General features: G+C 37.9%; 1 protein-coding gene across 1 annotated transcript in view; it reads left to right on the top strand.

Annotated features, from left to right (window-relative positions):
- The window catches only part of GMDS (GDP-mannose 4,6-dehydratase), a 414,580-nt gene that overhangs the window by 191,569 nt on the left and 207,223 nt on the right, over positions 1 to 15,788 (top strand). Inside the window, exon 7 of the mRNA XM_071736566.1 lies at positions 170 to 297. Within this exon, the coding sequence (XP_071592667.1) occupies positions 170 to 297 (128 nt within the window). The remainder of the gene's footprint in view (positions 1 to 169; positions 298 to 15,788) is intronic.

Below are 15,788 nucleotides of genomic sequence, written 5' to 3'. Positions count from 1 at the left end.
AGCTGCCTAGCCTACTCAAATGATAAAAGATGGGACAGGTCTAGGTGGTGGCAGGGGAGGGAATGCAGACTGAAAGTACCATGTGCAGAGCTATACAAGGTGTTTCTTGTGACCAGTTATCTGCCACTGGGACTATGCTGATACCACCTCTTGCTTCTTTCTATTCTAGGGGCCAACTTCGTTACTCGAAAAATTAGCCGATCGGTAGCGAAGATTCATCTTGGACAGCTGGATTGCTTCAGCCTGGGCAATCTGGATGCTAAGAGAGACTGGGGCCATGCCAAGGACTACGTTGAGGTAAGCTGTGGGCCCTGTGCTTTTTTCTGAATTGCCTTCATGGCTGAGATAATGCTCATTGCTATAATTTTGGGTCGTGGTCCATGGAGGGCCATCTTAAGAGGTTTTTGCCTATTGAGGCCTGTTAACTTTGTTTTGCTCTTGATTTCAGACTAGGGAATTTAGTAACACAGCAGTCTACCCCAGGCATGACCTGAATGGAAAAATAAATCTTTGGGTTTACATTCCTTGTCTGAATTCCTGGGGAAGGGGGCTGACTTTAAAGTGAATCTATTTTGGAGTATTTCTCCTGTTGTTTTGACAAATTTTATTAAAATTGCAGCAAGATGCAATATGACCTGAAGTCAAAGATCCTGCTGGAGGTTGGTGGCCTTTATTATAATGAGGCAAGAGTGATGTATATATTAATGACCAAAGGTCTACCTGCTTATACATTAGAAAGAAGCATCATAACAAAGTTGTGATGGTAGGTATTACGATGCATGTGTCTGCATCCAGTGTTTGAAATGTTTTTGTAGTCAGGATTTATTTCTAATTTTATTCTACACATCTACTTAAGCAGACAAACAAACAATACCCCTGTATTGTATAACAAGGAGACATGAATGACCATGTAGGACATATTGTCTTTTCCCCAGGAGACTTTTGTCCCCATTTTGGTGCTTAAAGATTTCCTGTGGTCTTGGACTATTTCTGGCTTTTAATAATTCCTTGCTGGGAAACCGGATTTGGCTTTGCCATTCATTGATGTAGTTTAAAAAGATGATGATTGTTTGTTTTGTTTTTCTCTATTACAAAGTAAAAAGTATTTCAGTAGGAAAAAGCATGATTTGGGATTTTTGTTGTAAGTTGAGATTCAAAAGGTAAAATAAAAGTTGAACTCTCAAATTTTGTTTATGTTCAAAAAAACAAAACCAGAAAGAAAGCAAAGTAAAATTATGATATTTTAAAAAGTAAAGAGCCATATCACCTCGGCACCAAAAAGGCTACATCAAGTAAGTAAAGAAGGTGGTTTTTTGCAGCTGACTTGGTTCTGCACTGCATTTGCATGTAGGGTGCTAGGGGCACCACGAATGTCATAACTATTTCTCCATTACTATTGTTGTTTTTGTGGCTACAACATTAGTTGAAGCTGCTAATCCAGTAAACCATCTCAGTCATCTTTTTAATGGATAAAACTGTACTCAACAATGTACATACAGTCAGTTACCAAGTCTGAACTGAAAGGAAGTAAAACCAGTAAAAGATAAGCCAAATAAAATGATCAGTTGCATGAGCATAATGAGCATAATTTGTTAACAAGCATTGGGTATTCTATAAATACTTCTGCTGTCTCATTCCAAGGCAACTTGCACCAGATCATAAATTGTGAGATGAATTCTGATGTCTTCTTCCATAAGGGAAATCCAGAACAAACGTCTTGTGCCTAGCGCACATATCCTATGTTCAAACCTTTACAAAAAGAGAGAGAAATGAGAACAAGTCTATCCAGAAGGATAAGTAGCTTTCAAGACCTTTGGCCTCCAGAAGGAATGTAGTTGTCCAAGGTCTACGGTATGAACACATGTTTGTTGTGTAAGTAGCATTCCAGACCTTTCAGCTACATGGTCTGAGCCTGTCCCAAAATCTTCTGGAAAGAATTCGTCACTAAAATATAGTTCATCTTGAGTATTTCTCTTCCCAGAGAGGTACTCCTTCAGATAATGGGAGAGTTATTATCAATTCTCTAATTCCCTGAATATTGTGGAGATGTTGTTACAGGCAGCCTTCTAATGGCTAAAAAAGAGAATAACTTTAAACTGGAAATAAACAATTATTTGAGGCTTTAATGGGCTGGAAAGTAGGGCTTAGAGATTTAACGTTTTTCAAATAAATATATGCTATGTTAGAAAGCATGATCGTATTTACAAGCATTTAGGGAGCTTCCTTAAGCATATAGCTGAACACATTGGGACATATCATATCCTCTCCATATGTACTTCTAAATCCCATTGATATTAATACAAGTAACACATGTGCATATAGACTAGACCATGTACTGTGGGTTTTTTCACCTTATTTCCTTATTAGGGATAATAACAAAACCATAAATACATTCCTTTTTGTTGTCCTATAAAACATTATGCATCAACTGCTGATGTCATGAAAGCTGCTGACCAAACTCCCATGGACTTCGTGGAGAGATCGTATCCTGTATGTATCAGAGTGAAGAACATCTGGTCGTTACAAAGCACAAGCAGAAGTCAGGACTCTTGAGCTATGATCACAGGCTCTCATCTAGCTGCCACTGTGATTTTGGGCAGAGATGCATACAGTAAAGCATGGAAGCTCATGGCTGCACTGAAGCATGTGGGTACCACCAAGGAATGACCATGCTCAGTTCTAGCTGTGGGTTAAAGTCAGCTTTAGTAGCAAATGATTTGGAAGTCTGGTGTTTAAACACAGGTCTGTCTCAGGGCATAATAGTTGGAATATGTGTTGAACTAGGTCTTTCAGCTGGGACTTGAACTGCCACCTGCAGGAACTGAAAATCAGGTACAGCAACATTGTGCTGGTGAAGGCTGGGATGCCTGTCCAGCTCACTAGAAATGAAGGTTTCCAGTCAGTGTTTGAAGAAAACAAAATAGAAATAAGCTGGCTCCAAAAGCTCTGGGGAGTGGGGGTTACTAGTTTTATCCTAAACTTATATTAGTAACTCAACATTTTTGCAAAAGGTGCTGCTGGCTCTTATTCACCCTTGCTCCATTTTTACTCTACTGCGATCCAGCACAAGTCTCGTGGGATGGTATTAGAGATGACAGTCAATGCCACTGAGCTGGAAGAGGAAAAACAATATATCAGCACTGTTGATATATGAATCTTCTGTGTGCTGTTTTGTTTTGTGAGGGTAACTGATACCTTTTATTTGTTGCAGGAAGTGCTAGTAAACCATCTGCTGGGTATTTTCAAATAGTAGTACAATGGGAAGCTTAACTGTCTGACTCATTTCTGTGCCATTTATAAAACACAAGGCATCATACAAATTTCCTTGGACACTCACCCAAGAGTTTTATTTCAAATAAATATAGATTCTCGGGAAGGTTTAACTTGGACCATTGAAAAAATGCCCATCAATCCATCAGTAGTTGGTTGGGTTTTTAATTTCCTACGCGCTAGATACTATAAATGAACTCATGAAGTTATGCCTACAAATGAAAACTTAAAGTGTTGTTCTTGGGGATAAAATACACATTTATATGTAAAAATGTAAAGGGAAAGCCAACAAATAGAACATAGTCATGTTGGAAAGGGACTCTGGGAAAAGAGCAAGTTTGTATTAGAAGTCAGCAGCTGAGGCTTTTTCTGCCTTTCCTTCATTTTCCTCTTTACCACCCACTGGTCCTCAGGTTGCTTTCTGTGGTTGCATTGCCCACACCTCAGTGTTGTGCAGGGAGCACAAATACTGCTCCGATGAATGCTGTGGAAAAGCCTATCAATATATTTGTTATACAAGTTAAAAAAAACAAACAAACAAGTCAAAGGCAATGGTTTTAATAGTAATGAAGTATTTGCCCAGATCAGAAATGTTTTCTTTTGCCTTCAATCGAAATCCAGCAGTATTTCAAGCAATAATTACAGAGGACTCATAACTGGGTCATAATTGGCTCCAGTTCAATTCATTACAGGTCTAGTTAAATGCTTTAAATTAAACATGTGCCTAAACCCATGGTGAAATCAGGGTCCACTTGCTATTCTAAATGTGTGTCAATTAGCTTCCATTAATTTATATTTAAATAGTGTAAACAAAAAAACAAAGCAAAAAAGAACAGTTTATAAATTGGTGAAACAGTCAGTTATAGTACAATCCAACCAAGCACATTCAGACTTTTTGAAGACAGATTTTCCATCTTACTTTTTTTTTTTTTAATTGGTACTGGTGCTGATTTGTACTTTATTTTGTGATTAAAATGCACAACAAAATGGGCAGTAATTTTTATTCTGATAAGGCATTTCATGCATGTTGAAATTGAAAAAGTAAAATCTATTCTGTTCTGTTGCCTTCTGCTTTTAAATCTCCAGTTCGTGTCACCTGGTCTTTTATTCATGATTCTTCTATTCACCGTTCTAATAGTGAGAGCTGACCCTTGGAGATATCTGCTACCACTTCTATTGTTGGAAATAACTTCTTGTATGTTTCTGTGTGTTTAAATATAAAAGCTCTTGCCAGATAGAATTTTTTTAAATTTTACTTTACTCGTGTTCATCAGAAAATGATTCAGATAGCAAGACTGTTGGCCAAAGCATTTTGATTTTTGTTTTGTTGTTTTCTTGGTGTGTTAAGGCTATGTCATCTTTTGAGATATATCAATTATGTCACTCTGTATAACTATCAAAAATTCATGAGATCGACTAATGAAATTAAAGGCATGCTTTTAAATGAGGCTTACCTTTTTGTTATAGACTGAAGTGAAAAATTATTTTCCCTTCTTACCGCTTAGTTTTTATGGTCAAAGTTAATAACTTCTAATAAAAGGCAAGTACTTTTAAACCCTCAATGCTGCACTTCTTTGAGTATGAGGGTAAAGGTTTTTGATCCATCCTGTTATTCAAGAGTATTTTGTGTATTTCAGAGAATTCTAGAATGGTTTGCATTGGAAGGGACATTAAAGATCATCTAGTTCTAACCCCCTGCCATGAGCAGGGACACCTCTCACCAGCCCAGGTTGCTCAAAGCCCCATCCAACCTGGCCTTGAACACTTCCAGGGGTGGGGCATCCACAACTTTCCTGGGCAACCTGTGCCAGTGTCTCACCACCCTGACACTAATGAATTTCTTCCTTATATCTGACATAGATCTACCCTCTTCCAGTTTAAAGCAATTACCCCTTGTCCTATCACTACATGCCCTTATAAAATGAGGTGGTAGGTGGTGTCAGTGGCCACAAAACAGGCATCTGCTCTGCATGTGTCTCATGCAAAATCAGAACAGGATCCCATGAGATCCTACAGTCATTTCTCTCTCTTTATATCTGTCCAGGTAGGCTCCATTAGACTCCATGGGCTCAGTAAGACATTTTTGGTCCCATTTGACTTCTGGCTTCAGAAACCGTTCTTTTAACTCTGGTTTTAGTTAAGAACTTGAGAGTTGGAATCAAGACTTTGAACATTTTCTCCAAGGCTATTTCTAAGCAGTACCAAAATGAGCTCTCACAAATGATGAGTGAAGCTCTCCTCAGGGTAAATTTCTTCTTCATTGTCCCATGCAAGAAGATAAAAAGATAGAATTATGAAGATAGAACATGTTTTAGAACTGTGGTAGTAAACATTTTTGGTTTTAATGCCAAATAAAAGCTTACATTTTGGTAAATAAGGATGAACAATAGAAGTGCTTATATTTCTTTCAGTACATGCAGATCAGATTAAGCTTCTTGACTATTAGAAATACTTGCGATTCCTAGCAGTGTAACACACTGTCATCTTAATTTTACTCATGTAGATGATGTCTACATTAAAGGAAAACCAAACAAAGCCAAGTCGCTCATGGGAACATTTTGAAATGCTGAAGCCTGTAAATAATTTGATTCTAAGTAACTACAGCATAAGTGGGAAAATTCAAATGTGCTTGATACAGGTGTTTGTAAGCACACACACACCACCTGAATATAGATGTGTATATGTGAATGTATGCATGTATGTTTCTGTTTGTGCATGGATGACCTTGTGGAAATTACTTTCAGTTTCATCTATTTTATGAGATGCATATGTGTGCTATTTTCTCCTTAAGTTTGATAAGATTGCTAGTAAGAGATTGAACTATTTCAATGGATATGAATGGTCTCCATATTTAAAACATAAAAACGAAGAAGTACAAGGGGTTTAATTAGAGTATGTAGGTGTTCTGTCTAATACACATCATATGGTATTGATTTCCAGCCACAGTGCCTACTGTAAGTGTTGCTGTTAGACCTTTTCCTTGCAGAGAACTCTCCTAATCTTTTCCCAAACTACAGCACCATTTCCCCCTTTTTACTTTCTTGCAGCTATTTTTTTATGTGAGGGGAATATAACTAAAAAGTTTTCTAATGTCCGTATTTTTTCCTTTAGCTTTCTTTCTTACCACTTTTGTGTTTGACCTATTAGTGTTTTTAGGCTTTACAAAGAAAAAAAAAAAAAGTGCTTTCCTCAGCAAAACCATCTGGTTTAGTTTCCTGTGCCTCAACAATGATATGTGTATTATTATCAAGGCCACCCCGGTGGTTTTCTAAGTGGTCTTGTTACAGTGGTGGTCCTACAATTCAGTTGGAGTGATGGAAAGGTTAGACTAAGGCTTCTCTTAAGTATAATGTTTCCAGATTGATAAATTATGTATTGTTGTCATATTTTTGAGAGTGACCCAATTGAGCCACTGAGTTTGAATGCAGTATCTCTTCAAATAACACAAGTCCTCCTGAAAAACTCTGCTTTTGTAGCATGTTCTTTTTGTAGAATTCTAAACTAAGACACTTTTCAGAATTAACTTGACATTCATGCTGTATTCCTGTTATTTTAGTTAATCTGCTCTGTCTGGCATTTCATGGAAAAACAAGTAAAATTATGACAAGATCATGTGGAGGAACTATGTATGTAATTATGATAGGATCTGAAGAAAACACACAGATGCCAGCAGAGAGCCTATATAATGCATCATATATACCATCCTTGCAGCCACTATCAGTTTCCTCATAAGTAGGTAGCAATATAAGACCGGGGTATAAAAAAAAAAAAAAAAAAAAAAAAAAAAAGGTCTGTTACACCTTCCAGTCAGTCTTGTGGTGGTTTTAACTTGGAGCAACTGCAGATGAAACTGTGGGAAAGAGAGGAATCTCACGAGGGAGATGGGATTGCCTGGGCCTAGGAAGCGAGTACACCAGACAGCCTGCTTGAGGCTGCCCCTGTGCCCAGAGGGAAACCACAAGCCCCATTGTGGGATGGAGCTTGTTCACCTTAAAGTGAATCTTCACAAAATTTAACAGCAAAGGTCTCACAAATGTCTCTTGAGTATAGGTAAACCATGAATTAAAAAAAAAAAAAAATAAAGTTCTCCCATTTCAATCCACACAAAGTTTATGAATTGGGCAAGTTCGGGGCAAATTTGATGGAAATGTTCTGATAAACATTCTCTATCCCTCTCCGTGCAAAATTTCAAATATTGTAGAACAAGGAAATCCTTGGTTAATGGAAAAAATTATTTAGGCTTATGGGGGAGTTAATACAAATGAAACATATTCTTTGATCAGCTGGATCATTTCAATTGACAATTTTCCTTCCTTTCTTTGCTTTTTTTCCTATCCCAAGTGTGGGGGAAAAAAATCCAAAACCAACCTAAAAACCCCAAAAAAACCAAAAACCACAGCAACAAGGTGTGTCTGCTTTTGAACTCAGAAAATTTTATTTAGTCAGATGGTGTTTGGCAACATTTTAAAGAACGGGAAGCAGAATCTTTTATTGGTAAATGTTAGGCAACATTAATAACAGGTAATGCTACCAAGCCCCACCTGTAATAACCAAGATAGCTTTTCTTTATTAACTAATCTATGATTTACAGATTTATTTGAATCCCAGATTAATGCACCACATTCTGAGAAAGCTGTGGAGCATAGTTGGTTTTAATTTTAATAAGGGGAAAAAATCTCTTAAAACAGATCATTAAAATTTAATGGGGACACTTTTAAAACCTCATAATTGTTCAATTTATACTGGAAGTAAAAAATAGTTGAGGTTGCTGTTATGTCTGTGTGGAAACATCCTCACTGTACAGTAATTGTTTTCATTTGAAAACATGCCAGTAAGGCATCATGAGCAGTGCATTCCCAGAACCAAAGTTTTTCGCCCTCCAATAATTTCAGGTCATTCCACTGAAAGAAGAAATATTTCAGAGGATAAATTAAAGTGTCAGGGCTCACTTTTATTGTACTCTATCTGTTAATATCCTGTGTGTTATTAAGAAGACTGGTTATCAGCAGCATGACTGTTCTTTCCTGATCTGGGTATGGAAAAAAAATACGATTTTTTGTTTGTTTGAGTAGGAAACATTCCCCAAACCTACAGGGTGCACTTAATATGCCACTTTTAGTTTTAGCAGAAATACTTGAATTTTAGCTGTAGGTGTTTTTGGATGAAGCCTTGACCTAACAGCCAACATTAATGGTCCAAAGATAGAGCAGCTGAACTTTCCAGTTGGCCTTCCTTGCCTGACATTAAGTTTCCCCTGGAGAGAGTTGACTTGGTTACCAGGTTAAGTATGTGAAGAAAGCTTATTGCTGTCATGTGCTTGACTCCTCTCTCTCTTCCTCTCAAAATCTCTGTGATTTCTGCAACGGGAGCAATTGTTTGTTTCCTCAGGAGAACGAGGAACATTACGCTTGCAAGGTAGATGAACATTGCTGGAGTTTTGTTATCCCCCATCCCCTGTCAGCCCGGCCATGTGGCTGGGAGAGATTTGTCTGCAGCCTTGGATGAAGAGAATGAAGAAAACATTGGATCTCTGATATCATCCCATGCCTGCAGATTACATGAGGGCTGTGCAAAACATCTGATGGTTCCCTCAGAGCCTCCCAGTCCTTCCTCCTTCATGCAAGTTGAGGATGATGAGTGCAAGAGATCCCAGCCGCGGGCCTTTCCCACATGCCCTGCTGATGCACGGGGTAACTCCTGTTACTACCAACCTTGGTGGCCATTTCATTGCTCCTAGTTAAACAGGGATTGGGTGGTGTTTAAGTGAGTAGGCCCACATATCTGCTTTCTAAGTTTTCTACTGTACAGTCAGTTTAAAGGATCTCTGGTACTGTATCTGAGGAAGCAAAATTAGGGGATCCCTAACTATTCATATGAAATGTTTGCAAGGCCAAATTATTAGGGTTTTTTTGTAGAGTTGAATGCAGTCTAAGCACATTTTGCTTAGCTTAGTCTTTCCTGTTCAATAGCATGAAAAAAGCAGGGCAAACTCAACTGTCTGAAACCTCAAAGGATCATCACCTCCAGCTACCTGAGGTAGGACCTGTTGCCTGAACTGCTAGGTCCATAGGAGTGTTGGGTGTTGAGCCAACTTCTTGTTGCACCAGTGTAACTGATATTCATGTTGGTTTCCTATTAAAGGAACTGGCACCATTATGAAAATATGCTTAATGTCTAACTTTGCTCTTAATAACAAGCTTTGTACTTTTTAGTAGCTGATATTTGTAGTGCAAGTTGTGCCTTATTATTTCTTGATCTGCAAGTGGGTTTGATTTTTTGTTTTTTTTTTTAATATGAAAAGAGGTTGTCTTTCTTCCAAGTGCACTTTATAGATCTCTTTAAGGAGCAGTAAATTGCATTAGTAGAGCATTAACTCCTCCTTCTGCATTAACCTCTATAAAAGTGAGATGTTACTTCACACAGTAACACTTTATCAAGGCAACTCTAATCCTACAATACTAGGCACATATGTTGCTTTTGATATAATGAAAGGTTGGTACAAATCATACAATCTTGCTGCACTGTGCCTTAATTTACAATAAACTTTGTATTGCTAATGCAGTATTTTTTCCTGACTCAATACAGAAATCCCCCTCAACATTAATTTATAGTGCTGCATTTATTTCCAGACAAACCCTACATTTCCGTATCTGGTGGGAATTTCTCTCCTCCTCTGAAGTGTTTTAAATTCAACAAGCATCAGGTTTTTAATATATTCTATGCATTTAGAGGGGAAATAATTGACAAGGGGAAAATATTTTAAGTATACCTTTTTTTTATTTTATTGCTTGTATTATTACTTGTATCCAGGGTAGATATATATATTAAAAATACTCTCAGTGTAAAACTCTTCATCTCCCAGATTACAAGTGGATCTGGGTTTATTGGAAAGGTGTCAGAAGGCATGAGATTGGATAGTCTGTAGGCTATGTACACAACAGGTCTGTCACACAAGAGGACAAGAAACAGCTCAAGAGCAGGTTGGCTGCTTCTGGACACTGTGCCTCTCACCACCATCATCTCCTGGTTGTTGGCAGCCTTGTTCTTGAACCCTTGAGCAAAGAGGAGGTTGTATTTTAAGTGCTATGTTCAGACTGCAGCCAGGGGATCAACACTGGTTTTCTTAGTGCATGTTCCATGTATATGCTTATGTGATATTTTATTTCAGCCTATAATAGCTTGGAGAACTTTCCCAGTGACTCCCATGCCATAACCATGGCACACACTGCTGCTGGAATGAGGATTTCTGGATTGGTAGTACTGGTAGTGATACTGGTTTTCAATGATAAGCCTACTGTGAAGGAGGGCACAACTGTGCTCTGCTTTCCAAGAATTCCAAGGTGCAGAACAAAGGATCTTGCCTTCCAAGGAGCTTTTCCAGGCTAACTGTACTATCTGATACTCCGGGAGAATCAAAGTAATTAATTGTTTGTTTGTTTAAAGGACATGTAGATGTGGTGCTAAGGAATATGGTTTAGCATTAGACTCAATGGAGTTAAGTTACTGGCTGGACTCAGTGATCTAAAAGGTCTTTTCCAACCAGAATGTGAAAAGCAGGTGAACAAGAGTTTAGAACTGGTGTTGGTCGAAGGTTTATGCAAGTTCTTATGGTCTGAGCCCACTTACTGTAACACTTCATATAATATACAGCATTTTAATGGAGTCTTAGAAATATGAGTGCTAAGAAAACATTTTAGAAAATGCTCTATTTGGTCCAGATAGCAGGAAGGGGTGAGAGCACATGCATGAAGCGTGCATGTCCCAAGAGGACTGCAGGGCTGTGCATTCCGTCCCTGTCCTCCTGGCAGTCCTGAGAACCCAGCATGCTGCAAACCAACTGCAGAAATCTGTTTGGAGGGATATCTTGTTCTAATAACACAAGTATTGGCTTTAGTGGGACTTGACTTCACTCATTGTGTCTTACATTTTTGTACAGGGAGGTGGAAAGCTGGCAGAAGAGAAAGAGTCTCTGTGCCTGCACAGAGTTACACTCAGTACACCTGTGATAGGGACAGCCACAATTTGCCTCTTAAAAGTGACCTCAGGAGAAATTAAAATTCCATTTAATGCTATACCAATATAAACAGGAAGTGTAATAAAGAATTTTCACCTGGTCCACTCCATGCCAGCTTCCAGCCTCAAGAACGACAGAATTATGAAACTGGTACACAACTGCCCCGTCCTTGTAATTAAGTAAATTAGACTTTTCTCAAAGAAGGCCTTTTTTTGCTGGTTTTCATAAGGTCACATCTAAAGAAGGGTAGTGTGAAGCCAAGCCAAATGGCATGTGTAAAAGTGTAGCTGGCGAAAGAGTAGTTTGAGTCAAAATTCCACCCAAAATAAAAGCAAATTAATCATCATTGTTACCACATTCATTTAAGTGTGATTACAGAAAATAGTGTTAAATAACAGCAGAATCATACACACTTGACATTTACTTTTAAAATACACTGTGTGGTAAGGAGAAGCAATCCTCAGTTCCTTTTGGTTTATTTTATTCGAAAGAAGTTTGTAAACAAATTGTGTAATGAAATTCCGTTCTGATGATAGGCATTTAGTTGCACCAATTTGTAGCAGTCTGATCATTTAAATACAATGTGTCACAGATATTTCAAGTTAGGGGAAAAAAGTCCAAATTCTGAAAATATTGTCTTAAAAAATGTCTTGAATACTGTTTATGTTCTGGAACTGCTTGTGAAACAGTTGACTCTTAACTAAGCTGATAGTTTTATTAGTACTATCTTGAAGTGATCCTTTTTGCTTAGATATGGGGTTTCCCTGGGATGCTGGTTTATATAAAGTCTCTCTCACTGAAACAGCCTTCTAACTTGTAGCTGAAAATTTCAGCTCTCTTGGTATTAGAAAATACTGCTGGAGCTTTCAATGATATTACACTTTCTTAGAACAAAAAAAGTCACAGAAAATTTTTGTATTTCATTAAGGCAGATAAAAGGTTGGAAAAACACTGCCAATGATATTATTGTGCTGTTCAAGCTTAGGGTGAAAGCTAGCATCTGGAATCCCACCAAGAACCAGCTCTGCAGCACCTAGTAGAAGCAGAGAAAAACAAATTTATCCTGAGGAGAAGCACAGATGATGGTGATATGCTGTATCCTTGTACAGGAGGATCCAAAGGCAATACAAGATGAGGTTTAAGATTGATATGGGAATGCTCATCACAGGTCTCATCACCTGTTCTTGGGCTGAAGTGGAGTTGCCAACCTCCATTGTGCTTGATTCTGCCTGTGAAAGGAACCTGAAATTCTTCAGTCTGAGTGAGGCACAAAGCAAAAACCTGCATAGAAAATATTTTACATTAGATGTTGACAATTTGAGTTTTTAGAGGGTGAAGAGAGATGAGGGAAGGATGTGTTCAGTAGGGTAGTTTGGCTTGATAATTGTCCTTAGCACTGACTTGATGTCTACTCCAGAAACTCGTTTACTGGAAATATAAATATTCTGCATTTCTGCAGAATTTAGTAATTTTCTATTAGGCACACAGAGCCAGCTCAGCCTGCTTACCCAGTTCAAGGACAAAGACAAGGAAACAAATACAGATTCTCTGTGTAGCCTACCAGTACAAATAGGGCCACCAGCCTTACTTACACAGGCACCTTGATCAACCAGCTATAATAGACATTTCTTCCAGGTTTCACCTTGAAGCTTAAAAATTAGCACACAGATGTTTTTTCACTAATGTTTTCAATCTATCAGTTTTAGTGTTTTTAAGACAACCCACACAGTATTTTCATACCTAGATTGTGTTCTCTACTACACAGATGCCTTTGAGCAAGCCTGTAGGTGCATGGATTGGTTGCTGGTCCTTCCATCTTCTGTTACAGGGAATAACAGAACTGCAAAGGTTTGTCCTCTCAAGACTTTTTTGTGGGGACTGTTGAGGTAGCATCTGAGGTGTTACTGAAATTTTAATAGCAGCAAGTGCCAAGTCTTTAACAAAAACATCCTTTCTTCTAGAGTTTCACTAGGCACTGGAGCCCGATAGGTGTCAACAAATAAAAAGTGCCAGTTTCTTTAGACTAAAAAAGTATTGCTTTTTTGTTGCTGGAACTTCACTCTTTTGATGGAGCCATAAATCCTCTAGTTCCCATAGTTAGAAGGGATAATAAAAACCAACAAAAAACCAACCAACCAAACAAACAAAACCAAAAAAAAAAAAAAAAAAAACAACAAAAAACCAAAACCAAACAATCAAAAACACCAAATCAAACAAACAGAAAACCAAACCAAACCAAACAACCTAAATTTCAGTTGGTGAAAACGAAATACAAGGGATGGGGAAATCGGGCTATTTGAATTTTTACCAAAAACACTTAGATAAAAACAAAAAATTCACTTGTTTTCGGTAGAATTTTCAAGATTCTGAAAATATTTTGTACGTACACACAACAGGAATCAATCTGAAGTAGTTACAGTATTATTCAGAATAAACTTGCCAAGTCATGTGCCCAACAAATTTTTAATTAAAAAAAGAACAATTAAGGGGCCTAAGTAAGAGACTAAACTTGCACATAGCAACAAAAAAGCGTTATACCTTGAGCAGATTGGATCTGTTATCCGGTGGCTCCCATTACTGTGATGTTTGTCGCTTTATTTAGAATAAGAGTTTGGCTCTGGGTGCCTTTGTTCTCACTGTCACTTGACACATTGCATGCCATGAGCAGTGTGGTTAGAGAGGGAAACCTGCAAAAGGACATCCACCCAAAGCAAGTTGGCAGACAATAGCAGAACATCCTTTTCTTTGAAAGCGACTCATCAGGAAAGCATTGCTCCTGCCTTTCTGTATTTAGCTGAATGCAGATGAGAAGCACGATTAGCACAAATGAGTGACCAGGGATTTATTGTTTACTTAGAGATAAGGCATGGGCTTCCTCTGCCACATAGTTTGATCCTAGTTCACTAAGCCTTTTATTATTTGTTGTTGCTTTTTTTGCTAGTGATGGTTGTTGTTGCTTCAAGTAATTTCTTTCACCAAAATCTTTTCATCACTTAGGCTTTTTTAATTTTATTTTTACTGCAGATTGTCTGAGCTGTTTGTCATTTGGGCCACAGTACTCTGGAGGTCCTTTACGTGCATCACATGTTCTTCATCCAACAGTGCTTTTTCTGTTCAGTGCTTGCCCTCCTCCCCAAAGCTGAAATAAATCAAAGTAGGTTGAGACTCAGTCGCAATAAATCAAGACCTGTCCAAAACTGGAGCCTGCCCAGTCAAAATGTCATAGCTTGGCTTTCACTGAGGATTAATTAAAGGCCTGATATAAAGCCCAGATGTGCTTCAAGAGAGTAGCAAACTGCCTGGTGGTGGCTATACTAAAAACCAAGTCTCCCCATGAATCTGCCCACCCAAGAACATGGAGGAGGATAAGGCTGAGGAAAAGGGAAGAAGGGAGGGGAGGAAAGAAGTAAACTGAATCAAGCATGATTTTATATTATCTATGCTGGCAGAAAACAAGATGAGCTCTATGCTAGAGCACCTCTGAAAACTGCGAAGCTGTGAAGCATGCATGTGTATAATTCTAACAGAAGCAGGGAACAAAATTGTTAAAATGTTCAACATTAATCAGGAGTGGGATAAAACTAACACAGTGACTGAACTTTTGCACTTTATATGGTTAAAAAAAAAAATATATCTATGGCATGCCTGGTGACTGGGTTTGCTCAGTGCCTGTTTTACATTAAATTCCTGAAAGTCATCTTGACTAAAATAGTTTTGTCTGAAGATTCCTGAGGCTTTTATAGTGACCAATATGGAAACATGTATATATATAAATTCATTATATTTTAATACAAATACAAAAAATACATTTAAATTGCATGCTGCTGGCATTAGGGCCTTTTTGAAACTCCAACTTCAGTTTCAGATACAGTGATTTAATTGAACATTGTTCACAGAATGATGCCTTTATGAAACACATTGGGCAATGAAAGAATGTTGCTGCTTGATTGTAGGACATGACATATGGCTACCCTCACTCTCTTATGAAGGCATAAAAATGCAGTTCCTTGGGAAAAAATAATAGCATCTAATTGTATTGAAATTAAATATTTTGCCTAAATAAGATTAATCCAACATTTTTTTTTTTTTCAGTTTGTTTAAATTTTTTGCCTGTAATTAATGAGTATGCATACATACTTTGCTATGATGCAGTGTTAAAATTTTATAAAGCTGGGTGGGTAGTTCTGGCATGGCAGAAGAGATTCACAGAGCAGAGCAGGACTTCCCTGTGCTCTCCAGTCTGGTGTAGTGACTGATATGTAGTAAGTCACTGCTTACATAGCAGCCAGTTGTGATGCTCTGGATATTCCTAGGCATGGGACTTTCATGTGCATGTGTATGTAACAGGCTTGTGTATTCATTTACTTACATATATATGTAAATATATCTTAGAGACATGATATCCATTCTAGTCCCTTCTCTACCCAGAATAAATTAATGCCACCTTGCAAAGCAAGGTGAAAATGGAGAGATAAGGAGCTAGATGAAAGGGATAGATTAAGGT

The sequence above is a fragment of the Heliangelus exortis genome, chromosome 2 (genome assembly GCF_036169615.1).
Source record: "Heliangelus exortis chromosome 2, bHelExo1.hap1, whole genome shotgun sequence".
In the NCBI taxonomy this organism is placed as follows: Eukaryota; Metazoa; Chordata; class Aves; order Apodiformes; family Trochilidae; genus Heliangelus; species Heliangelus exortis.
This window is presented reverse-complemented; position numbering and strand designations above follow the sequence as displayed.